At 37.4% G+C, this 26,228-nt stretch overlaps 2 protein-coding genes across 3 annotated transcripts in view; one reads left to right on the top strand and one right to left on the bottom strand.

Annotated features, from left to right (window-relative positions):
* The first annotated feature begins 1,707 nt into the window (after window positions 1–1,707).
* The window catches only part of fhit (fragile histidine triad diadenosine triphosphatase), a 224,896-nt gene continuing 200,375 nt past the window's right edge, over window positions 1,708–26,228 (top strand). Inside the window, exons 1-4 of one of the 2 annotated variants that reach the window (XM_077573455.1) lie at window positions 1,708–1,732; window positions 12,251–12,288; window positions 12,403–12,456; window positions 14,013–14,076. The gene's annotated coding sequence lies outside the window, so the exon portion shown is untranslated. The remainder of the gene's footprint in view (window positions 1,733–12,250; window positions 12,289–12,402; window positions 12,457–14,012; window positions 14,077–26,228) is intronic. The other variant, XM_077573456.1, reaches the window with a different exon arrangement.
* LOC144056613 (uncharacterized) lies at window positions 14,906–24,382 on the bottom strand. The gene is made up of 17 exons (XM_077573562.1): window positions 24,352–24,382; window positions 24,110–24,272; window positions 23,752–23,944; window positions 23,568–23,660; window positions 22,566–22,619; window positions 22,356–22,433; window positions 21,679–21,732; window positions 21,435–21,524; window positions 20,746–20,799; window positions 20,502–20,591; window positions 19,820–19,873; window positions 19,586–19,672; window positions 19,233–19,341; window positions 17,567–18,973; window positions 16,877–17,032; window positions 16,708–16,761; window positions 14,906–16,356 (listed from the first exon to the last, which is right to left on the bottom strand). The coding sequence occupies exons 2-17, from the start codon at window positions 24,154–24,156 to the stop codon at window positions 16,094–16,096; spliced, it is 2,883 nt and encodes a 960-aa protein (XP_077429688.1). The 5' UTR covers window positions 24,157–24,272; window positions 24,352–24,382; the 3' UTR covers window positions 14,906–16,093.

The raw sequence follows: 26,228 nt of genomic DNA on the forward strand, positions 1-26,228 counted from the left end.
GTTGAGAGTAGAATAATATTCAAATGATTCTCATACATAAATGTGACAGACGTGATACATGACCAGCTGCAAGGTTTATGAAAATACGAGTTCTAAATTAAAAGCAATAAAAGTGTAAAGTGGCATTTAATCATGATACAACTCTTCATCAAGATGCTTTCGTAATGTAATATTTGACTAAGCATGAAAGCTTGATAAACACTAGAGATGTAATAACACTTTGTCATCCAGAGTGCGGATAAATTCATTCTGTATGTACATACACACACACACACACGTATATATATATATATATATATATATATATATATATATATATATATATATATATATATATATATATACACATGTATATACATACATGTATATATATATATATATATATATATACACATACACACATACATACATACATATATATATACGTGTGTGTGTGTATGTACACACACACACACGCACACACACACGCACACACACACACTGGGAGTGCAAAAGGTATACAGTTAAAAAAAAACAAAAAAGATGCGTACAATACGTACTGGGTATCATACAGAAAAAAAAGAAAAAAGAAACAGATAAAACTACGGTATACGTACTTTTTCAGCCCATGTATATGCCCCTGATAATACTGTTCACTTGGCGTTTGAAAAGGTAAAACTGAAAATTAGTTAAAGTGGCTTTAAAGACCTATTAGATGAAAAAAGTGTGTTTTTTTTCAAATAATTATAAATGGAAAGCTAATGCAGGCTTATAGTGATATAAAAATATGCTTTGCAAAAAAAGCAAAAACAACGCTGCTGCAGCAGCGAAAGAAAGAGAAGCAATTTACACCAATGGATGCAGAAGGTTCAATACATTGCTATTGAATAATCTAAATTCACATTTAACCACCTTTGACAATTCCGAACATCTGCGCTTCTCTGCTGCTTGCACAATGCAAATGCTTCCTTTACATTGTGTAAAAAAGCAACGTATTGTATTACTTTTACCTGTCACTAGGATGCAAACAAGGCAGATTGTTATAGTAGTTAAATGACATTACATCATATTTTGAAATCAATAATATCACAAATCAAATTATAAATACAACGATCCAAAGTCCAATGTTTTTCAATGAGCGGATAGCTTCATTTCACCAAGTAAGACCACTATTTTTGACTTGAGGTAAAGCTCGGAATTGCCAAGAAGAATATAAGTTGAATAACATCTAATTTCCATCTATCTACAATGCGGCATCTGAAATGTGTATTTGAAAGCAGTTGAGTTAAGTATAAAGTCAGGCAAGGCATATCTTGGCCATGGTTGGACTCAACTCAGATTTTATTCATATGAAATGACATTTAACAATATTTTTTTTATTCAACACTTCTATTTAATGCAATTTTAATCACATATTTTTGTTTTTAGACCAACATGTTACAGTCTAAATGTAAAAAAAATAAAATAATGTTGTACATTTGTTTTCAACACAGTCAACGGAACAACATTTTCTGCAGGGCACTGATGTGTTCTGTCCACATCATATTTGTAATCCACTGTTTAATTTAACACTTCGCTTGCAGGAGTGTCGCTCTGGACGTGGACTTTTGTCATTCCATGAACACACCGCACTTACAGTTTATGGAGTATGTAGTTCTTTATATATACAAAGCCAATCGTTTCAAAAGAAACCAGCACAAACAAAACTACACTATCCACGATGCAACGGCATTAGCCATCTTTTCCGGATTTGGTGAGTACAAAACACGTGAGCATAAACCGGTTGAAGGAACGTCGATTTTCATATGCAACTCACAGTGTTATTGTTTTTATGTTTTATTACATATATATTTTTTGCCGTCAGGAAGCAAGCAGGCCTATTATGTTATGCTTCGAGACATTTGCTGGCACGCCTGTCCCTTTAAATGTGACCGTCTACCGGTTCCTCTATGACGTTTTAGGACGTACATGATTTCTGTGACAACAGCTTTCGGCGTGTGGAAATAGCATCTTAATCTCAATCACTGTTGTCGTTGCTTTGCTTTCCTTTGTGGAAGTGTGTGTCGCATAAGTCCCTGTTTTGATACATTTCACTGACTGCAGTCACTGTACCCTTCGAAGATAAATCAATAAATCCTATGATATTTTCACACGCTCTTTTTCATTTTTACTTACTGTGTATATAGCTGGCAAATGAGATTATTTAACAGTTTATGGACATGTTTGTGCCAAAAATGTAAAAACAGATCACCATTTTTTGTATCAGTGATTACAAAATAACACTGATTTGTTAATAGACTGCATACATTATTTCGTATTATGCATTATTAACAATATTCCTTAGACAACTAATTCATTTTATGTGATTAATGTAACAAGTATTTATGCTGGAAGGACATTTAAATTCAGAAGCAAATACCAGCAACACTACAGGTAACTAACTGTACTGGACAGGTGACACATTCTGAATCTGTATCTCTAAATTTTAAATGTCAAATTTATACTCATATTCATTGTATATTTTGGAAAGTGGAAAATAAAGTCTGCTGCAATGTGATATGTTAATGACAAGGTAAAGAGTGTTTTAGATACATGTTTGAAGTTTTGGAAAATTGCGTATAATAGAGGGCTTTTCTGTATATTGCAGACATTCACAAGAAAGAAAGAAAAAAACCCTCTTTTGGTTAGACACCACAAAGAGACATAATGCATAGGCTTGCATTTTATTCATGCAATATTCAAATGGAGGCAACTGTTGATCACGCTTTTGCACATTATGTTAACAAAAATAGAAACTAAGAATCCAGAAATTTCACAAAAATGGAATAGAAATTATTTACATTGCTAAGACCACAAACCAACAGCCCTGAAAACATAACTTCTATGGAGGAGCAAAAAAAGGGTGAAACATAGGTAATATAATATAAAGGGCCAAAACTACCGCCCCCAAAAGACTTAATAAATAAATAAATGACTGAACTGTTGACCATACAACAACCAGAGCGTCCCTAGCAAAGTTGGTCTGATGATGAAGTGCAGTCCCCCATGATGACGTCTTCTTCTTGCGGGAATCAACTTGATGACGTATATTTCTGAGGCAACTGGGTTTGGTTTGGTTAGAGTAATGTGAGTGCGGGCCGGAGGGAGAAAGGGAAGGGGGGGAATTAGGCTTCAGTACGGTACAGAAGAACTGTCCCTAGTGTGAGTGCACTCTTAAAAACGGTATGAAATCTGGACAATATGAGTCACAAGACTCCTTTTAATTATGATATAATAGTTATTTGTAAAGTAAAGTCAAGCTTCTGTTTTTAAGTTTAGGTCGGCACGGTGGCTGACTGGTTAGCACATTCTAAAAGCAGTTGGGTCAAATGTAACCCAATTATTGATAGTCAAAAAAAATAATAATTTATGGACCGATCCATTTTATGGGTCAATTTGACCTGACTTGCCCCAAATTTTTTGACCCAAGTAAAGGATTTGACCATTATTTTTGAGTTGCTTAACACTAAAAGACCCATTTCTTGACTCAAAGTTGGTTCAAATAGACCCGAGTAGAGGATCGGCCCATTTTTTATCCATAGTTGGGTTATTTGTGACCCAATAGTGCTGAGGACGTAAGATCGAGTCCAAACTTCGGCCTTCCTGGGTGGAGTTTGCATGTTCTTCCCGTGCCTGCGTGGGTTTTCTCCGGGTTCTCCAGTTTCCTCACACATTCTGAAAAACATGCAATTGTCTAAATTGTCCCTAGGTGTGATTGTGAGTGTGGATGGTTGTTCATCAATGTGTGCCCTGCAATTGTCTGGCAACCAGTTCAGGGGGTATTTATGTATCCCATCCAGCATTCTCTGCCATTTGTGTAATATTGCACTCACAAAAACCTTTGAATGTAACAGAACATTAGAACAACATCTTTTAATAATCCAGAAGACAAAGTTCTATTTCACGATTTAGCAAATTTTCAACGATTCGATTTTTAAAATGACGATGTATCGAATTATTTTCGTTTTATTGGCCCAGCCCTATATATATATAATACACACACACACACACATATATATATATAAACTGTGGACGTGGCGGGGAATGTATGTGTGTGTGTGTATATATATATATATATATATATATATATATATATATATATATATATTTTTAGAGGCTAATTATTTGTCCTCTTTTGCGTGTTCCAAAAAATTGAAGATAGACTTCTTGTGAGAAAAACTCCTTGCAAGGATGATTTATTACAGAGAATCTCCGGTCACACAACACTGAACATCACGTAAAAGGTGGAATTCCAGGGTGCGCGTGTGCCCCCTCTTTTGCGGAATATAGCTTTTATAGAATCCAAATCAGTAGGAGAACACCTATTTCTCCTCCCATCATGAATAAGTAAAACAGATTGGTTCTCTCACAATATGTTACATAATGGAATTTTTGTACACAGTTCGCAGCTGTGTTGTCTTTTAGACAAAATATACTCTCAGGGTACTTTTCGTACTTTTTGCCCAAAACAATATCTCACAAACAAATTGAACTGGATTTAGAGTGGCCGTGAGTGATGGTGCGAACAGAGAATGTGTGTGTGTGTGTGTGTGTGCTCTCTCAAAGCAGAATCTGTTCTCACGAAGGACACAAAGAAGGAATTTTAGACAAAACAAGGTACCAGCTTAGGTTAAGGTCAAATTATACTGAGTTCAACACTATTTCAACTACTCTACACATCTATAAAACATTTCAACATAGTTAATATATGAAATAAGTAATTAAAAATGTTAATAATTATAACAATATATACTGTATATATATATATATATATATATAGATCTATCCATTTTCTTAACCGCCTGTCCTCACAAGGGTCGCGGGGGGGGGGGGGGGGGGGCGCTGGTGCCTATCCCAGCTGTCTTCGGGCAGTAGGCGGGGTGCACCCTGAACTGGTTCCCAGCCAATCGCAGGGCACACAGAGACAAACAACCACCCACACTCACAATCACACCTATGGACAATTTGGAGTGTTCAATTAAACTGCCATGCATGTCTTTGAAATGTGGGAGGAAAACCTGAGTACCCGGAGAAAACCCACGCAAGCACGGGGAGAACATGCAAACTCCACCCAGGAAGGCCGAAGCCCGGACTCGATCTCACGTCCTCTGCACTGGGAACCACCGTGCCGCATATATATATATATATATATATATATATATATATATATATATATATATATCCATAAGTAAAAAAAAAATAACAAAAAAAATAAATATAATAATAAATGTTGAAATAAATACGCACATGAACATATAAATAGGATTAAATATCAATCAATATATGAAAACGCTTTCGATGGGCGAGTGAGTGGGGTCGGCGAACAAGGAAGTCTTGCCGGTTTGCATGGAGAGACGCTCCTCTAGGCAGTTTGCAACAGCAGAGCCCAACCCATGACACGCTTAGGACCGCCACCTCATTTGAATAACATTTCAACTTGACAGAGCGTCTGCAGCATGTAATAAATAAATGTGAGAGCAGAGCGTTTTTATTGATTGATTGATAGTTAATTCTATTTTTACATTTATTTTTGTAATTATTTCAACATTTTTATATTTATATTTATTTTTTGAATTTTGTTTTTACTTTTATTTATTTACTTAGGGATATTTTTGTTGTTGTTTTTATTTCTATTTATAGCCTAATTATTTTTTTCAATTTAATTTTTGAATTAAATTTTTTTTATATCTGTTTTTAGTTTCACTTTTAGTCATTTATTTATTTATTTTTAATTTTGGCAGTTTTGGTCCTCTATAATATAAAACATCTGATATGTTACTGTTACAAATCTGTTAAAATACTACTTCTTTGTTATATGCGTCTGTCAAGATGATTAGTCGTGTAAAGTGCAAATTGTTCTTGTAAGATCTCTCTCATAAGCTTCCTTCGTGTCCCAGGACATATGTTTTTTCTGTCATGTGGGGGAATTTTAACCTCTGATTCACTCAAAGGAGTTCTTCACAATATCAATCTGGGACCGCTTAAATGTGATCTGCTCAGGAAAGGCGGGACACTGTGCAATGTCTCAAGCTGGTTGGTTAATGCAGCAACTTGTGCAGATCAACCAAATTTTTGTTTTGACCAATCACGGTAGCGGATATAAATGCTGTCTCCGTTGTCATTGTAGGTAAAAAACAAACAAACAAAAAAAACCTAAATACTAACCATCTAAAAATTCCTCTCGCTGTTCTTCATTCAACAAAGACACTGTGAGTAATTCTGCAACAAGAGCAAGAATTAATTGCAGCGTCCATGCTAGGTTTGTTTGTTTCTTGCGGCGCTTCTTGTTTTCTCATATTTTACCCCCAAACACTTTGTGATTGATCAAGGTGGTTGGGATCAGTGAAAATCAGCGGGCTCGATACAAGATTGATTCTCGGGGGTTTGTGAACTCACAGATCAAGGTTAGGGGAATTTTTATGTTCATGAAAACAGCCTCTGTACTCTTTATAATAAATAATAAGACAGCTCAGCAAACAATAAATGGAGGTCAATTCTTATCAGAGGGGGGTGTCTAGTGACTCGTGGAGCAACACAGCAGCCATTAGACACTCAGTCACTACAGGCGGGAATTTTAATGATCATAATAATAAATATTCCACGCATTGTCTAAAAATTGTATACAGTAGATTCACGCTATCATGAAGGATTTGCTTGCATGAAAGGCAAGTCACAAGCTTTACCTAAACACCTGATTTAATTGTGACCTGTCAGAAGAAACAACATCAGTCATCTGCTCAGGATAACGTTGCCTAGCTTGATAATACATCCTTGAAATCCAATTGAGTTAGCAATAAATAAATATATATATATAAATAATAAATTAAAGGTTAACTTTACTGTAACATTCAAAGTATCTTTAAAAAAAAATGTCACTGCCACACTGCCATATGGAGAGACAAACTTAATCTTCACAGAAATAGACTATATATAATCTGTTTTTGCAGCATCTGTAAAATGAATACTATCTCCAATTAGTAGCGATGGGCGAATATACTAGGTATCATATCAGGCGGATAACAGCCTTTTATTTCAAGGTATCGGGTACTCGCCCTCTTGCGGCTGTTTTTGTATTAGGAATTAAAAGGCATGCGTGGTAAACAGAATTTTCTCAGTAAACTATACTTGCGAACCCTCTTATATGCCTATTATAAGGTTTACATTAAACGTTATCAGGAATTGATCAATATGTCACTATTTTACACAACCTAAAGTCACGTTTTGTAATAAATAAATAAATAAAACAACTATACTTGTATAATCAATTAAATGTGCCATTTAAATATGACACATATTCAACTGATAGTAAACACACATACATTTTTTGAATTTCGTTGTTTGTTCTCTCTCTTTCTTTCCTTTTTTCTTTTTGTTTTTTACGTGAAGCACCCTGTGTTGCTTACAAAGCATGAAAGGTGCTATAGAAATAAAGATTTTAATGATTGATTGATTGATTGATTAAATTGACTAAATTAATTGTGCTGCGCAATGCATTCCGGTAGGAATGTTCAATACCACTTTTTTTTTTTGATACCGATACTCAAATCTTCAGTACTCACCGATAACAATACCAAGTGCCGATACCATTAGTTCTTATGATACATAACATTTCCCCCAAAACAATGAAAGATTTATTTTAAAGACCTATATATCCCAATTATAGCAAATGTCCTTAAAATTTTTGAAATTAATAGCAATTAAATGTTTTCAATTTGCTCATAAAAGTCATTTTGCATAGAGCACATAATAAAATGAATTTCAAAAACTAGATAAATAAAATGAAACAAATAATCCAGTGACAAGGGAAAAAAAAGTCCTAATCAAATTATGTGGTTGTACAACTTCGTTTTAAGGAATATAGTAGGGCTGCAACTATTAAGTATTTTAGTATTCGAATACTCGAATGAAAATTCTATTGAGAACTCAATACTCGGCTAAAATATATTTTTGCGTGGATAAAGAGTAATTTAAAGTACATAGGAAAAAACAGTTGATTTCCTTTTTTTTTTATATCAACAGTTTATTTTTTCCCAAAGTGTACACTTACATTATCCCCCATGGTAGTGATTGCGCATTTATGAATTTGGAGCAGTTGACCAGTAATAAGTCAAATTAAATAGGGTATTTTTAAGGCATTTTATTCTTTCGCGTTACAGGTTAAAAAAAAAGAAAAAAAGCTTGTGATGAATTTGTGATGAATCTGCAGACATGAAACACATTAGCTACTAGAGTACTGCCCTACAAGCCCCATCTTAAATTGGGAGCCAGTTGAAACGTAACGTGGCAGCCTTCACAAGTTCACATCACGCTATAATAACATATATATATTCATGTATCGTGTCGTTTGCTCCATCCATGGCGCCTTGGGTGCAATTGCGGCAATTTACCTCACGCCAGCCGCGGCGGCGGCCCCACGGGGTGGACGGTCGGCCTTTCGGCCGAGCCGCCAACGCCCACTTACCGCAAGCACCACTGCCGGTCGCCCTGCAGCTTCGGGCCGGCCAGACTCCGCATTCCGCTTGCACCATCGATTTGTCTTTAATTCCTTCGTTCCTGCTGCTTGAATCAAATACGCAACATCCGCTTCTTCTTCCTCCCCTTGTTTGGTGGCGTAAGTGGTTAAATTAAAAGTAGCCCTTGCGTCGACTATGCTAAAAAGCCTTAAATAAACGATTACTCGAGGCAGGAAAAAGCCCTTGGATTTTTCATACTTGAAGGATCTGTGGCGGTTAATAAATGCAAAATAACCATTTCAGCCTTTAGTTCCTGACTAAAAAACGGCCACAAGCGCAGAGGCCGATACCAGTATCGATATCCATCGTGAGTACCAATACCATGAAATGTGTATGGTATCGGCTCGATACCATACCTGGTATTGGTACTCGCCCATCCCTACATTCCGAGAACCAAGTGCCTTTACCATCATTTTTCTATAGTCTACGGCGATGTTAAAGTTTGTACGGGCAAAGTCTTGCTGTGTTTGTAGACATCACAAAAAACAAACAATCAGAAATGTATTTTCTGTATTGATAGCACATGCTTTATTATTGACAAGAAAGTAAGATTCAGGAAAATCGGTTGAGAAGCAAGTTAAGACTAATTTTCAATGCACATACTGTACTCATACTGTGCATTGCCTTTGATGGGAATGTTGTTGCCACCAATGGAACGAGCTGAGCTTGGCTACTACTTATCACTCTAATTTCAGCGCTTGTGCTTTTGTAACATGATAATGGCTTGTGGATGATCACTGAAGTGGTAGAAAATGGGTCACTAGTGTTCACGTGAATTTTAGCATTTAGCTTTGTTGCGCTCATTATCAGCACATATAAAAGCCTTCATTCGCCGCAAAGAGTGTCACAAAGGCCGGGTTTCATTGTCTGGACCTGTGCCGAGTTTGGCAGGTGTGTAGTATTAAGAGCAATCAGTCTTGCATTTCTTTTTTAAATTACTTTTTACAGTGCATGATGTCAGACATCTTCATGGCTCCTTATTAGGGCTCGGGAAAACAGTCGACCACAAAAATTGCCAAAATGCATGCGTCAAAGCTATTTTAATAATTTTTAAAACATTTGCGGCACCTGGAATTTGCCGGAACCAATATTTTGTGTTTCCGCACGGACACTTGCTGACGGACTCCGACCGACGTTCAGCAAAACACTGGCTTCTTAGGGTTTGTTTGTGGTCTCTTTAGACTGAAAAGGAAGAAAATTAGCAACGCTACATGTTCTTAATGAATTTAAGTCTTTAAGTCAAACACACGTAATATGGCGGCCCTACATGTATCAGCAACAGGAAGGGGGTATCCACTATGTTAATTGATGGAATAATTGATAGGAGACACGATTTTTTAAAAAGTCGTAAGTGACAGCACTACTCCTTATTCTTCTTCTGTCTAAGCGTGGGGTCCACCCAGTGTTCATACCGAGACACCACAGTTGAATTAATTGGTGCCTCAGGAGAGAACAAATGACAAATGTGTGTTGCTGGTTAAACGGTAGTGGTTAAAGCTATTGCTAAATGCTACTTGAAGCTCTGTTGTACTTAATTTAATTATTTGCACTTTACTGTGTAATAATTTATTTAAATTTATTTTATTGTATGTTCTATATAAAATATGTATTTTATGAACAAACGGAAACAGTATAATAGCAAATTTCCAATCTAATATGCAATTTTTGGGGAAAAATGCTGTAGTGCGGTCCTCAAGAGCCCCTATCCAGCCTGTTTTCCATGGCTGTGGCCAAATGTCCACCCTTATCCCCTAACCCCTCATTGACTACATAGCCCCACACTATGGTGTATGATGGTTAAATCGAGTTGATTTTGCTTATTCCACAAACGCGATATTAATCAGAATACTGTGTTCAGACTAATGTGATAGAACATACAGTATTATTGTAAAAAAAAAAGAGAGAAACAAATGACTTTCCCGTCTATCACGTATTGCATATAATGTTACAGCTCACTGCAATTGTTTTGAGTAAAATGTCTTTCTACATCTTTAATCCCTGATTATGCATTAGAGCAGTCAATAGACTCGTTCCCAACCTTTATTGATGATTCTCCAAGTAGTAGAATTTAACAACCCGCACCCAGTGTGTACGTGAAGAAGGGATTGTGCAGCTTCATTTTTTTGGCCATACGTGGCAGTAGCGAGGTTTGAAATTCAATCTCCTACATTGAGCATCTTTAAGAAAAGTAAACCAACCTTTTCTTTCTTTCTTTCTTTCTTTCGTTTTAATATTTCGGTAAATAAAAACTGCATTCACCCCCTCATTTAACACAATGTATTTCATTCATTCATTCATGAATTTTCCGAACCACTTTTTAAACAATACAGTGTTCCCTCGCTATGACGCGGTTGACTTTTTGTGGCCTCACTGTTTAGCAGATTTTTTTGGGGGTATAATTTTGCATGCATGTTTTTTTTTACAGTAATGTACCTATTTTATATAATTTATAAAGGTTTGGTAAAGTTTAAACAAGAGAGAAATGTGAGAAAATGTAAATGCCTCGTTGAGAAAAGTGCATAAACTGTGTGGTGTTTTAGAGCAAAAACATTTATAATAAATGTTACACATAAAACTAATTACTTTGCGGATTTAATTTATTGTGGGTATTTTTTGGAACCTAACCCCAGCAGAGAACGAGGGAACACTGTACAGAATATTTGGTACAACGATACCAGTAATTTGTACCATGTTAGGTTTAACAGATGCAAGATTTTTTTTGAGAACAAGGCAAAATGGCCTTTTTTCCCTTTTTGGAGGACCTCCTCCATATCGCTTTTTGTTATCCACTTACCGACAAGGAGAAAAAAAGTTAATTGGAGGCAATTAACTTCAAAGAGACAGCTTTATGCAAACATTGCAAGCATATAACGCCCAAATTACACTGACGGTGCATTTTCTGTACGGCCGCAGCAAAAAATAGAAAGCATTCGAGTCTGCGTGTTAATTCACACCAGCTGCAGTGTGTTGCGTATGCGGTGCTGCGGAAGGTTTCCGCAAGCGTTCTATTTTTTCTGGACGCCGCGTGCGGAACGCTTGCAGATTTTCAGGAAGCTGAAGAAATTACACGAGCCAGACAAGAAATCGAGCGTCGACATCAATGTAGATCCGGTATATTTAAAAATAAAATAGTTTGCGAACTCATTTTTGGGGGGAGGAAACCTAGCTAACTACATAGTATGACATGAGTCGGACATTTAAGACAAAAAACAAGCTCAAATGAAATTAAACATGACAAAATAACACTATTTAAACACAAAACGTGATTTGATGGTAAAAGAGCCATGGTAGAAGTGACAGAAATAATGTCCAAAAGCATATCGACGTGACAACAAGCAAGTGTGGCTATTCTACACACGGTTGTTATCGTGTGAACTCAACTCTCCAGCGTGAACCCCCGTGATCTTGTGGTCTCGCGAGTGCAAATTTCCGGACACGGACAGCTGACGCAACGCAGTCAGTTTAAATTGCAGTCCGTGCGGTGGCTGTATGGAAAACGCACCGCGGCCGTTCCGCAGTCAGTGTAAATTGGGCGTAAGACTTGCGCTGAAGCTGCTGTTATGATTTTGGCGTAGCTGTGTGAGATTATTATTATTATTATTATTATTATTATTATCTTGGAAATAAATAATTCAATGTTTTCACGTACCCGCTGCACTGTGTTCATACACCACTATGGGTACTAATTTGATCATTTGTGACTTTGTGTGTCATCACAGAAGCTGTCCAAATGAGTTCCAAGCTGTCAAGGCCAAAGGTATAGATAAGATTGTCAGGGCCTGACCTCAAGATGCATATTAATGCTCTGCTTCTCCCCTTTGGTGATTTTCACATAAAAAATCACATGCTTACCTCTTTCTCCTCCCACAAGCGTGTGACGTTCTGACTCCCAACTCACTGTACCGCCAAGACTTCATCCTTTCAGGTATTCAGCCACCACACTACACATTGGAACTGCATCACAAATTAATTAGCTGGGCTTTAAATTTGTTTGGCGTTTCACAAGTTTTAAGAAAACTACTTTATATACAGTATCTCATTTCTCATTTCTCACCTTCAGGGCCATGAGCATATGAGACATTCCTACTCTTACTACACATTCCACAAAATATATGAAACTATAATGAGTTATTGTCGTTCTAAAATTAATTGAGTCACTGAAATGCTTTCCTTCTAAACTCTGGTGACATTTTTAATTATAGCTGTGAAGATGCTGGCTTGTTGAGAAGGGAAGTAATTCAACCTAACTATAAATTGAGAACTTTTGGAGGAGGGAAAGGTAGAAGTAGGCCTTGTGGCTTTAGTTAAAAAAAAAAAATCTCAGAAAAGCATATCCTTGTTTGATATTTCTGTGTTTATGTTAGTGTATCTCCAAAGAGACTCTGTACTGTATTTGAAGTGAAGGAAATAAAACAATATGCCCCTGTCTGTGAAAGGGGAACAGAATGCAAAGGGAATGCTAGGCCTGATGGCAGGCAAGAAGCTCATCAGGGAGGCTATGAGGAGACTGGAGGTTGTAGTTGTACAAGGCCTTCGGAGCTCCATCAGCACTGCTGTCCATTAGCCAGCTCATGTTCTTATTTTCCTGCTTGCTGGATTGCTAGTGTCAAGACAAATACGAGGAGTTTTCTTTCATTCCAGTCCTATTCATAATTGTGTGAACAGAATCACACATAGCCTGGGAAAAGAGGCAATATGCACAAGATTATCAATACTTTACATACAGTATGTAATATAGTATTTAGATTTGGGGTGTCAAAATGAGTGTATTAATTTTGAGTTAATTTAAACTTCCTTTATCACCACAAATTTTTTTTAACATGCGATTAATGATCACCCCTTACTTGGAAACCCTGTACTGGAGGAATTCCATTCGCAACGTAGCAGACACTTCCAGGTCTAAATTTAGCAGTAATACATTTAAAAAATAATGTGTATCTTTGTGGAGACTGGGGTCAGTTGTATTTTACAATTCATAGAATTTGCAGAATTTCAGAATTACTTCATGTTAGATTAGATAGCGCTGAATAAGAAAAGAAGAATGCACTGAGCTATCACCAATGTCTTACAAGCAATTATGCCAACCCTAACCCTAGTGGTAGAAAAATGACCAACACAAATCAATGTCACACTCGTTTTTTACAGTACAGTACATCTTTTTAATTTGAACTAAATTTTATGAATGATTATGAAATTACTGTATCAATAACTGACTTAACAAGATTATGAAAATTTTGAAAAAAAAACATTTTATTATTAATAAGTTTTAAAAAACGTATTTACACATTTTTGGGGTTGAATGAGTTAAATACACCTACCTGCATGGACTTCCAATATTCAACCTATTAATCTTTGTACATTTTTTTTTTTAAATCCCTCCCGTGAAAGTGTACTTTGTACACCATTTATTTCTACTCTCTCCCCTCATTGTTCTTTATGCTATTGTCGGTTTCCTTTGCTCTGTTTTCTCAATACCGCCAGCCTCTGTTCCATCCTGCCGACAGTGAGCAAACCCAAGTCTTTGGAAAGCCAGTGAGATTAAAAGGTAATTTTTTTGACGCATCATTCAGTCCATTGATTGTTCTTATGCTGATCAAGATTAAAAAAAAATCCGCCTTATGTGTCACATTCAGCTGAATAATTAGCAAGAGCGGTTATTGAATAATTATTAACTTACTGAAAAATTATAAATAATTACTGGGAACAACCCTGATTGTAAGAGTCAATGATCTGTCTGCCAAAAGTCCCAATTTATGATTTTTATGAAAGATGAGTGTAAGTAGAGACACTGGAATTTTCACCCAGCTATTACTGCACGCACGCATACACAGACACACACACACACACACACACACACACACACATACCTGTTTATATGGTATAGACTGACAAATTTCAGAAACAGGCCCGGTGGTGATTTAAGTTGACACACCTTTTAAAAGGGTTTAGAATGATGGGAGTAAGGCTAAATCACTTCAAAAAAATTGAGAATAATTTAGCACCCTTCAGAGCTTAGAAAAGAGGTTAACAACCTGAGATATCAGACCTGACAAAATGGTGGTTTGGGACGACACTTGAATTGTGGTTTACAAGGACAAAACAGGATTAAGGTGACTTTAAAGGGACAAGGTAGTCACGCCCCCCACCACCCAAAATTAACATAAATACACCACCTGACACCACTATGCATTAGGTGAACAGAACCAAAAGAGAGCAATTGGATATAGATGGATGATGAATTCACCCCTGTAAGTGTTTCTTCATGACTAATACAAAAAATACGACAGTAATGAGCATCAACATTATTGAGACTTTAAAAAGACAATTACCTCACATTTGCAGCCACACAAATTAAGACGCAACTGCACAAAGAATGTAGGAAAGTGTCTATTTAATGACACAGGCTCCTTTAAACCTCAGAAATTAGCAACCCCACACTTACCAAGCTGTAATATCACAAACGTAAAAACATACAAACGCAATCTAAATTAAAGTAAACACAGATGTTTTATTAACAAGTATGACTGGTCTAGACACTGTACACTGTTTTCTACAAAGTCCTTTCTAATCAAGGTGTTCCGAGCCACTACGCACTACGTGTTGGTGTTCCATTTTTATCCTACTGAAAATCCAGAGCCTTGTAGTTTAATATTCCAATATAGAGTTTATAGTAGTAGTGATAGACAGTGCCGACACCATACTGATTATTTTTAGTCAAAGAGGCCAATAACCACATTTGGAGCTGATATTCATTTGTAGCAAAAGAAAAAAATGGGGTCAAAATTAATATTTTTTTAAATGTTGAAATGCTATTAAGCATGTTTATAACTTTCAAATTTGTTAAAGGCTTTTAGTTTAATTTTAAACATTAAGTTTTAAAACAAATTGGGCTATTTGCTAACAAAAAGTGCTGGGTGCTGCCAGGGTCATTAGCTTGTGTTAAGGTCAATTGAAAATTAGGCAAGTAAATGGGGTATATGCCACGGGGAAAGCGGGACTTGCAACTTCCGTAAGTCACACACCTACGCTGATACCAGTTATTGTAGCGCCATATAGGCCGTGCCCCATACTCGCACTTCCACCCTTATGTTGCAACAGTAACCAGAAACAGCGTGTGTGTGACCTACAGAAGTCGTAAGTCCCACCTCCTTTGTGGCATATACTTCAGATCTCCCTTAAGATTTTTGTTTTAATTTCTAAGAGAAAAAGTGCAGGGAGTTCTTAGTGTCTGAAGCATTAAGTGAAAATATAATTAAATACATAAATAAAAAGTTCCCTGAATTTAGTTTTAAATGAAACTCTCATGCTGGTATCTCACTGAGTGATGAATGCTTGGGTAAATAGCAAATTTGTTTTTTTTTTGTCACGGTTCATAAAAGGTTTCAGAAGATGCTTGCAAAAAGTGAAAAACTGTCTGAACATGTTAAAAAAAAACTTTGCGACAGGAAAAACTGACAAGTGAAAACTGAACATTTCTGCAACCTTTTATGAATCCCGACAAAAACTCCAAATTCTCTATGTTCGCAAGCATTCGTTGCTCAGTGAGATACCAGCAAATAGGTTTACCGTCTCTTCTGGGCCTGCCTTTTGGCTGTGGTTATTCGGTTTCTCACACAGTCTCTAATATTCTGTACAGTCCGTTGTGACAGCACAGGGTCCTCTGCCCGCTTACACTGGCTGCATTCAACTTTGGAGGCAAGTTTTCCTTTTTTTATGTGGCTTCCAAAATGTCGCATCACTGCAGCGACCTCGGCTTTGCTCCACATTTTCTTTGGCTGTCTCCTTGCCTCACTTTCTTGATCAGCATCGTCTTTTCCTGAGAGGACTGTAAGTAAACAAAACAAAAAATACATATATATATATATATATATTTACAGATACTTGAACAATCAGAAGGTAAGTCTAACTAATGTCACAGATTATTTGTCAATTACAGTGGCTGCAACACAAAAACAGGAAGTAGATAGTACTCTTCACAGCCATTATTTATGGCCTAATGCAGGCTATTGTGTGGCTGCAGGATGACAAAAGAAAAGACCATTACCGACTGCATCTAGTCTTAAGCAGTTACGTGACTTTATTTTATGTTTTTTTTTAGCTCATTTCATTGCTCAGGAGGCCTTACATCATTGCATATTTTCATAACATAATCCAAAGATCCTAAAGCTTGTCTTACCGCCAGTTGAAGGGACTGTGTCTCCTACTGTAGACGTCACATGTGACAGCTTATCTGGTAAAAACAAAAACGACGTGTGAAAATTGTCTCATCAACAAATACTGATACCGGGCGGCCTTTGTTGCCCCGTCTGCTGAGAGAAAATTTGTAAAGTAGACAGAGAACCTACCTTGGCCACCAGAGTTCTGTTCCTGCTCAAGGATCATAGAGTCTGAGGCTGGATCCAGGTCTTTGCCATCTTCACAAAGTGGTCCTCCGACCTCTGTGCCGCTGCCCTCTGAGTCACTGCCTTCATTATTTTCATTCTCACTGAATGATAAGTTACCTAGAAAAAGATAGTCATAATAAAAGATCAGTGAGGCATCAGACCCCAAGGCATCAAGTTTTAGAATTGGCCAGAAGTACAGCTGTAACAGATGCAAGATGGAAAGGATGCCACATCTAGTAGTAGGGGTGAGAACGATAATTGTTTTTTTTTCATGCATCAATCGTCGTATTAAAAAGATTCTGCTTCGATTCAGAGTTACCGATACTAAAAATAGATTTTTAAAGTTTACATAAAAATAAAAAGCCACTGTTGTCTTCTGCATATTGCACTGGGAGAAGTTAAACATTTGTTACAGCAAACGCTGCCATTGGCACTTTTTGAAATGTGTGTTGACACACTATTGTAAACCAGGTTGCCTTGCCACTTTAATAAAAGTCAGTATGAAATATAAATCTTTGCTCTTCCTTGAGTTCTGCAATTGTTTTAAAAATACAAATGTACTAATGATGCATCGGAAGTGAATCAAATCTTGAGGTACCCATATTTTCCCACTCCTACTAAACATGATCATCTGACATTCTGAACACTCACCTTCAATTTCAATTTCAGCATAGTTTTTCGGTGTTGCTTCCTCCATCAAGTTACTAACAGCACTGTCAGCAGTCTTCTGAAGGTACTGGTGAAGTACCTGGATATCCTCTGTAAAGGGCAGTGTTGTTGGCTTATTATACTTGGCACTGCTCAATGTGCTCAGAGCTTTGTTGGAAATCAACTCACACCACTTGGAGGTATATAGTTTCCTAAATGTTTCAGTTGCCTTCACCAGTGCTGCATCTTCTGCCATTAGTGCACGACAATGAATGATGTCGCAGATTTTGTTTAGTGTGTGCCCCAATTTCAAAGCCAGGCTTGGTGTATGGTAGGAGAGGCTTTCTTCGTGAAATCCAGCAACTTGCTTCACTGCTTGAACAACTGTTTGAGAGTTTGAGGGCTTTATGGCTTCCTCCAGGCTGTGTACAGAGTAGTTTGCTCGCAGACATACCAGCAGTCGTCCCACTTCTCGGAGCTTTTGTCGAATATGTTTGTACTTTGTGGGATCTTGACCATGTTTATTGTACAGGGACTGGGCCAAATGAACAATAGATAGGTCATTTCGTACAGCAAGGCCAATGTCATCCGTCTTCATTGTGCTAAGAAGCTTCCACATTCCACTCAAGAAGTGTTGACTGAATACGGTATCTTGGGCTGTAGCAAAACACAGAACTCTGGCTCTTCCAGCTTGTTTATCCAGATTGCGATTTTCTGGCCTTAACGAACATCTTCGGACATGTCTCCACAGTTCTTTGCGTGCGTATAAGCCCTGGCAGTGCATACAATGCACAAAGTTTCCAGCCACTGCAGTAGATTTTAGCACCCTTTTCACTTTTAATTGTCCATTTTCACCTTGGAGTATGGCAATGTTATGATGAAAGTTTCCTCTGTTTCGCATTTTTTCAAACAAAGTCTTGCGCTCCTGAGAGTGACCAGGGAGGTAAAATGCATATGAAACTTCTGGGTGAGACATGTGTACTTTCAGGTGGCGAGTCAGTCTGCTTTGTGGCTTACCACAAACAAAACAGTAATTTCTATTGGTCAAATTGAGATGTTCTAGAGATTTTTTATCTTTGTTCTTCACATGCTTATTTGATGAGTCTTTGCTAGAAATTTCTGAATCTGACGTTTCGCCAGCAATGACATCTGTGGGTAAACATTTTGATGTGCCAGCGTCATTTGGAAAATGTGTGTCCAAACTGTTAGAGTTGTTAGTGGGTAAGGCTGGTATTCCTTCCTTCTGTCGTACTTTAGACTGATGAGGCACCAAAGTCATGCTTGAATCTGAATCCTCATCTGAATCAGGGACATATTTGCTTCCAGAGTTCTGCTCCTCATCCGAGTCTAATATTTCATCCTCTGCTTTCTTCCGTCTGTAGCAGGACAGATGCCAGACTCTTGAACATGCTGTGAACAGAGTTAGAAAATGTTGGGTCAAACAAACAGTGCCAGTTACAGTTTCAACATAACTTCTTTAAACAATTTTCTTCTCTGTACCAATCAGTGCTGTATTTTATATTGTGTAAGAAGAGTTGCCAGTAATTAAATTGTTACATCATGTCCACAATGCAGACAACTGTTCGGTGGCCAATGGCATCATTTGTTTGGTTTCTGGCTGTATCGTCTAAATTTGGACTCAAAGCAATGCTATCAATATATGGTTTACCTTTGCATCTGTATCCAGTCCATGTAAAAGAAGATATAGGTCCCAAGCATAGAACACACTTGTCAAAGGGTGACAGTGTTGAGACCTCAAGAAGGTGTTTCCAACAGTCCTGGGGGGGGGGTATTTATTTAAAAAGTGATAGCAAAATATTTAATAAGCATATGGGATTGCTAGCAGAAAAAAAACTTAGATGAACAAATATGTACAAACTCTGACTTCAATTATCAAGCATCCAATGAAGTTTCTCAGAGCACAAAAATATTGCTGATGACTTGACATGCACAGGAAACAATTGTTGACCGTTAACTGTAATTGTACTTTTAATTACACTCATTAAAGAAGAAGTAATTTACCTTTTGAGAACTGGTCTGAGGCTCAAGTGCTGGACTAAGGTCACCCTGGCACAAGGTCAATGTGGAGTCACTTGTCTCCATCATGCACTGAAAAAAAAAATACAGAGAAAATACACACAGGTGTAATCAGACTGTTTAATTACTACAAATTCACTGAAGTTGCAGAAATATGCATGACTTTGACAGTTTTTAATTGCCAGATGGCGTTGAAATTTATTTAACAACCATATATACCTGTTCAATATCTTCAACCTCTAATGGTTGGGCGGACCTCTCTGTGTCGGTATGCTGCAAAAGAGACAGGAAGGAAACATTAAACATAGACATACCTTCATAAAGACAACGCTTTACATCACATTGCTGATTCAGAGTGATGCAGGATCAAGAAACATTGAGTTTATGTTAGGTAATTTCAAAAACAACAGCCTACCAATTATATTGATATACTGTATGTATAGTGATTCAACTCCACAGAAAGGTGACATTGGGTGACTGTAAGACTTAAAGATACAATGAGGTTAAATGTCCCTCTAAACCATGAGATTATGTGAATACACACACACACACAAGTAGGTGAGTGCGACAACTTCTACAGCAAATGCTTTCTCGGCGAAAGTCAGTGTATGCCAGTGTCAGTCTATGCCATACTTGGTCACAACACACACACACACACACATTCAAACCTATGGATGAGGTTGTGACTTAAAACTTGAAAATACTATCACGAAATGTGTCAGTCCAATACACAATAAATCTAGGTGATAACACACACAAACACTCGGTCTATTCAAAATATTATCAAGCCTTCAAAAAGTTTCTCTGTACAACAAAATATTACTGGTAACTTGATAGAGCACTGCAAACAATTACTGTAGTTGGATGCTAAATGACACTCATTAATGATGAAGTAATTTACCTTTTGAGAATTGTTGAGTGGCTCACGACGTACTGGACTCAGGTCACTCTGGCTCAAACTCATTGAAGAGTGCCTTGTCTCCATCATGCACTGAAAGAGAAAAATAAAAAGACAATACACACAGGTGCCATCAGACTGTTTGATTACAAATTTGTTTCAAGTTGCAGAAATATGCATGAGCGGTAAACTTTGTCGGTTTTTAATTGCCAGATGGCATTGATATCCATTTAACAACCACATGTACCTGTTCAATATCTTCAACCTCTGAAGGTTGGGTTGACCTCTCTGCATCAGAATGCTGCAAAAGAGACAGGAAGGAAACATTAAACATAGACATACCTTCATTGAGACAACGCTTTACATTACGTTGCTGATTCAGAGTGATGCAGGATCAAGAAACACAGAGTTTATGTTAGGTCATTTAAACAACAGCCTACCAAGTATATTTATATACTGTATGTACAGGTATAGTGATTCAACTCCACAGAAAGGTGACATTGGGTGACTATAAGACTTAAAGATACAATGAGGTTAAATGTCCCTCTAAACCATGAGATTATGTGAACACACACACACACAAGTAGGTGAGTGCGACAACTTCTACAGCAAATGCTTTCTCGGCGAAAGTCAGTGTATGCCAGTGTCAGTCTATGCCATACTTGGACACAACACACACACACACACACATTCAAACCTATGGATGAGGTTGTGACTTAAAACTTGAAAATACTATCATGAAATGTGTCAGTCCAATACACAATAAATCTAGGTGATAACACACACACACACACACACTCGGTCTATTCAGAATATTATCAAGCCTTCAATAAGTTTCTCTGTACACCAAAATATTACTGGTAACTTGATAGAGCACTGCAAACAATTACTGTAGTTGGATGCTAAATGACACTCATTAGTGATAAAGTAATTTACCTTTTGAGAATTGTTGAGTGGCTCACGACGTACTGGACTCAGGTCACTCTGGCTCAAACTCATTGAGGAGTGCCTTGTCTCCATCATGCACTGAAAGAGAAAAATAAAAAGACAATACACACAGGTGCCATCAGACTGTTTGATTACAAATTTGTTTCAAGTTCCAGAAATATGCATGAGCGGTAAACTTTGACAGTTTTTAATTGCCAGATGGCATTGATATCCATTTAACAACCACATGTACCTGTTCAATATCTTCAACCTCTGAGGGTTGGGCTGACCTCTCTGCGTCAGAATGCTGCAAAAGAGACAGGAAGGAAACATTAAACATAGACATACCTTCATTGAGACAACGCTTTACATTACGTTGCTGATTCAGAGTGATGCAGGATCAAGAAACACAGAGTTTATGTTAGGTCATTTAAACAATAGCCTACCAAGTATATTTATATACTGTATGTATAGTGATTCAACTCCACAGAAAGGTGATATTGGGTGACTGTAAGACTTAAAGATACAATGAGGTTAAATGTCCCTCTAAACCATGAGATTATGTGAACACACACACACACAAGTAGGTGAGTGTGACAACTTCTACAGGAAATGCTTTCTCGGCGAAAGTCAGTGTATGCCAGTGTCAGTCTATGCCATACTTGGACACAACACACACACACACATTCAAACCTATGGATGAGGTTGTGACTTAAAACTTGAAAATACTATCACGAAATGTGTCAGTCCAATACACAATAAATCTGGGTGATAACACACGCACACATACACTCGGTCCATTCAAAATATTATCAAGCCTTCAATAAGTTTCTCTGTACACCAAAATATTACTGGTAACTTGATAGAGCACTGCAAACAATTACTGTAGTTGGATGCTAAATGACACTCATTAGTGATAAAGTAATTTACCTTTTGAGAACTATTGTGCGGTGGACTCGGGTCATTCTGGCTCAAACTCATTGAGGAGTGCCTTGTCTCCATCATGCACTGAAAGAGAAAAATACAGAGACAATACACACAGAAATGATGTTTGATTACAAATTCACTGAAAGTGCAGAAATATGCATACAGTTTTTAACTGCCAGATGGCGTTGAAATCTATTGAACAACTACATGTACCTGTTCAATGTGTTCAACTCTGGAGGTTTGGGCAGACTTCTCTGCGTCAGAATGCTGCAAAAGAGACAGGAAGGAAACATTTAACACAGACATGTATGAGTGGTAAACTTTGTCTATTTTTTAAGAGTTAAAGATGGCGTTAAAATCCATTCACGTTGTGTACTTTTAATAGGGTTGTCAAAAGTATCAATACTTTTCAAACACGTCGTATCCGGATACAATATCTCTTTGTAATGGTATCAATACTATCGATACATGGTAGCGTTCCTGCAGCGTCAGCCGTGCACACTCCACTAGCATCGCTGCCTCGGAAGACAGGCTCCCGCACCCAGGAGAGCCCACACTGCAACCTTGCTTGTTCAGCTATGTTTTACAGCTGCTTAGTATGGCCAGTGTGGTGGCAGGAGGGCTAAACGTGCCAGTTTTGGTGGACAAGAAAAAGCCAGATGCCTTGTTGTTTTGTTATTAGCCGTTAGCTGGCTACCGCGGTTAGACTTATGCTCAGTAAGTGACTGTTGTTTTATTATTAGCCATTAGCCGCGGCCTCATGGTTAGCTTAGTGTGCTCGTGCATTGCTGCTTCAAGTTGTGCCTCATTTTTAGTAAATTCAGGGCTCATTTGCAAGCCAAGAAGGGCACAGGAGCACATTGACATGCTTGTCTTTAAAAAACAAAACAAAAAAAAACTTCCAACCGCAAAGAAAATTAAGACCAGTGATACGACAGGCTCAGACAGTCATTCGTAGAATAAAGTGGCATTTTTTAATATGGCGTATTCTTTCATTTGTTTAAATTATTTATTTGCATGTGAAAAAGTGATTGTCTTATTTATTTTTGTTATTTTAGGATTAGTATATCTTTTGGTATGGTATTGAAAGGTATTAAGCATCAAGTATTTTCCTGGGTATCGATATTGAGTTTGAAATTTTAGTATTGTGACAACCCTAACCTGTACATAGCGTATGGACTGTAAAAGAGCACTAAAATAGTGTACATGATTTACCTCTTGAAAAGATTTCAGAGCATCTGTGGGCGCTGTAGATGTAGTTTCCTCCACGGTGAGCTTGGATGTGGATGTGTTTTGTTGGCCAAATTCCTGAGGTTTAAATTGACAAACATCATGAGTTTAATTCAGTCAATACTGATTTTCAGATCACTAACCACTCATCACATTCTGATATGATTACCTTGCTTCTCCATGGCCAGTCAGAGTCACCATAATTATATGTAATTTCCTCTCCTGGGTCAATGTCCCGTGTCGCAAATAAACACAGATGGGGCTTTCCTTGCACATTTAAATACTTCATTGTGGCATTTGGGTTGATGTGGTCATCATTGACCAGTCTTCCTAGTGACCCATCCTCTGTTGCTGCATCAACACTTCAAATAGAAAACCAATTATTAATATTATATAGTTAGAACTCGGTAGTGTTGATTTTCTTGATTTAAGATCCCATTCGGGTTTTGACTCAAAGCTAATGAGTCTAAACAAATTATGGACTTTTAATATGGACTAATTAAATGGAGCATGGACTTAATACGCACCAGCAAGTTCTTCCGTCAAAGTGAAACTCAAACATGAATGCTTTCATTTTGTCATGGTACAATCTCTGTCTCCTCTCACATTCTTGTTTGCTTAGAAGTGCACCATGATATTCTAGCAGGAAGTTTCCTTTTTCAAAAGAAGCACAAGCAAAGACCCCTCTCCCTAGTAATGACAAAAATAATAATGAAGTCAGGTGGAAGATTCACTTTTTAGTTAACTGTTATTGTTAGATGTATCTTACCTTTGAATTCACTGATGTATTTCACATCAAGTCCATGTCTCTTCCGGTATCGATATAAAGCATTGCTTCTTTTTTTGGATTCAAACACCTTTGCCTTGGCATGTTTTTCTTTTTTAAATCAAGAGCCTCTGTACCCAAAGAAAAAGTAAATATTCAAAAAATTAAATGATTGTTATAAACAATAATATAAACATCTCATATTTTAAAATCAAAATAATCCTCACAAATCAAACTACAACGATCCAAAGTCTAATGCTTTTCAATGAGAGATGACGTCACCTCGGAATTGTCAATACGTGAAAATGCTCAAGCTCGCTCATTAATTAAGTAACAGATGGCTAAAGATAAATACAAACGTTAGAGAAAAGGCAGTGGACATTTTCCTGCTAGCGGTTTTTTGCCGGCGCAGAATTCGTAGGCCTACTTGTAGTTCTTGCGCGACTCACGGCAAGATAGCTGTTAAAGGCGAGACCGGCAACTCTTCTGCTGGCGCTATTTTGCCGGCGCAGAATTAGTACTTGTAGTTCTCTCGCGTTTCACAGCAAAATATAGTACTGAGAGGCGACCGGCAACTCTCCTGCTAGCGCTATTTTGCCGACACAGAATTCAAACTTGTATAGTTCTCGCGCGGTTCACGGCAAACTAACGCTACGTGAACTTTTAAAACACGGCAAAATATCCGCTTCGTAGACAAAATGAATCCATCCATCCTTAGTCCCAACCGCCTGTCCTAATATGAGATAATTATTATGGTGGAGCAACCGTCACGTACGTGTTTAAATTAGATATCTGAATAACCAGCAACAACCGAACGAGGCATCTACGTAAACAAATTAAAAAGTTTTCATTTTCTATCATGAAACCTTTCTAAAACAGCGTAAAAAGTTGCACTGCCTTGATGAAATTACCTCACCGCAACAAAAATAACCGTGTTCTCATTAAATTGGGTTTATTTACAATGAATATATGCTTGTTACTTACTGTGCAGTTCTGCGTTGTGTTTGTCTGCATCCCACGTTGACGCATGACGCTTTCGCGGGAGATCCAGTGTACCTCACGCCCACATTACACGTCATGCCACCGCCCCCTTTGTGTGTACTTTTGTGTGTGTGTGTGAAAGTGCAATAACAAAAAACGGCCAGTAGGATGTCACACACACACACAAAATCTCAGACGAGGGGATTACACTGACAGATCAAAAAATCATATTTATAAGATATTTAGAAATTAATTCATGCATAATTATTGTCCTAGCTGAGTAGTAGGCCCATATTTTTCTCTTTTTACAGAAAAAAACGTTTTTATAGACCCTAAAAAATTAAAAAACAAGTCTTGAATTAGGCCGACACTGCCTGTGTCGCTCTAAACACAAGTGTCAACTTTTCCCAGGTCAAATGTCAGATCATTTGTCGGTCTAAACCACATTAACAAACGCACACACACACACACACACACACACACACACACCACACAATCATAGACAATAACGGATTTACATAGAAAAACTAATAATGTAGTAACAGGAGAAGCGCAAGAAAAAAGAGTAATATGTATATGTATGCATGAAATATTCACATGTGGGGTTGACTCAATGTCATGGTATACAATACTGAACTCAGCTTGTTGATTTGTTAAGTGATGGTCTGTTCTTTCAATAAAAACATTGCCTGTCAGTTAAAAGAGGTTTTGTGCTGAAATTTCATTTCAGTACTTTTCTATTCAAAATGGCTTGTTTCATGAAATTGTTTGATTTTCAAAGTTGCACTTACTGTAAATTCCATGAAGCAACCCAATCATACACAAGATGGTTTATTTCAGATTTACAATACTAAGAGAATAGCTCCATAAGATTCTTTATTTCATCTGAGCTTTGTGTG

The sequence above is a fragment of the Vanacampus margaritifer genome, chromosome 8 (assembly GCF_051991255.1).
Source record: "Vanacampus margaritifer isolate UIUO_Vmar chromosome 8, RoL_Vmar_1.0, whole genome shotgun sequence".
Taxonomy (NCBI): Eukaryota; Metazoa; Chordata; class Actinopteri; order Syngnathiformes; family Syngnathidae; genus Vanacampus; species Vanacampus margaritifer.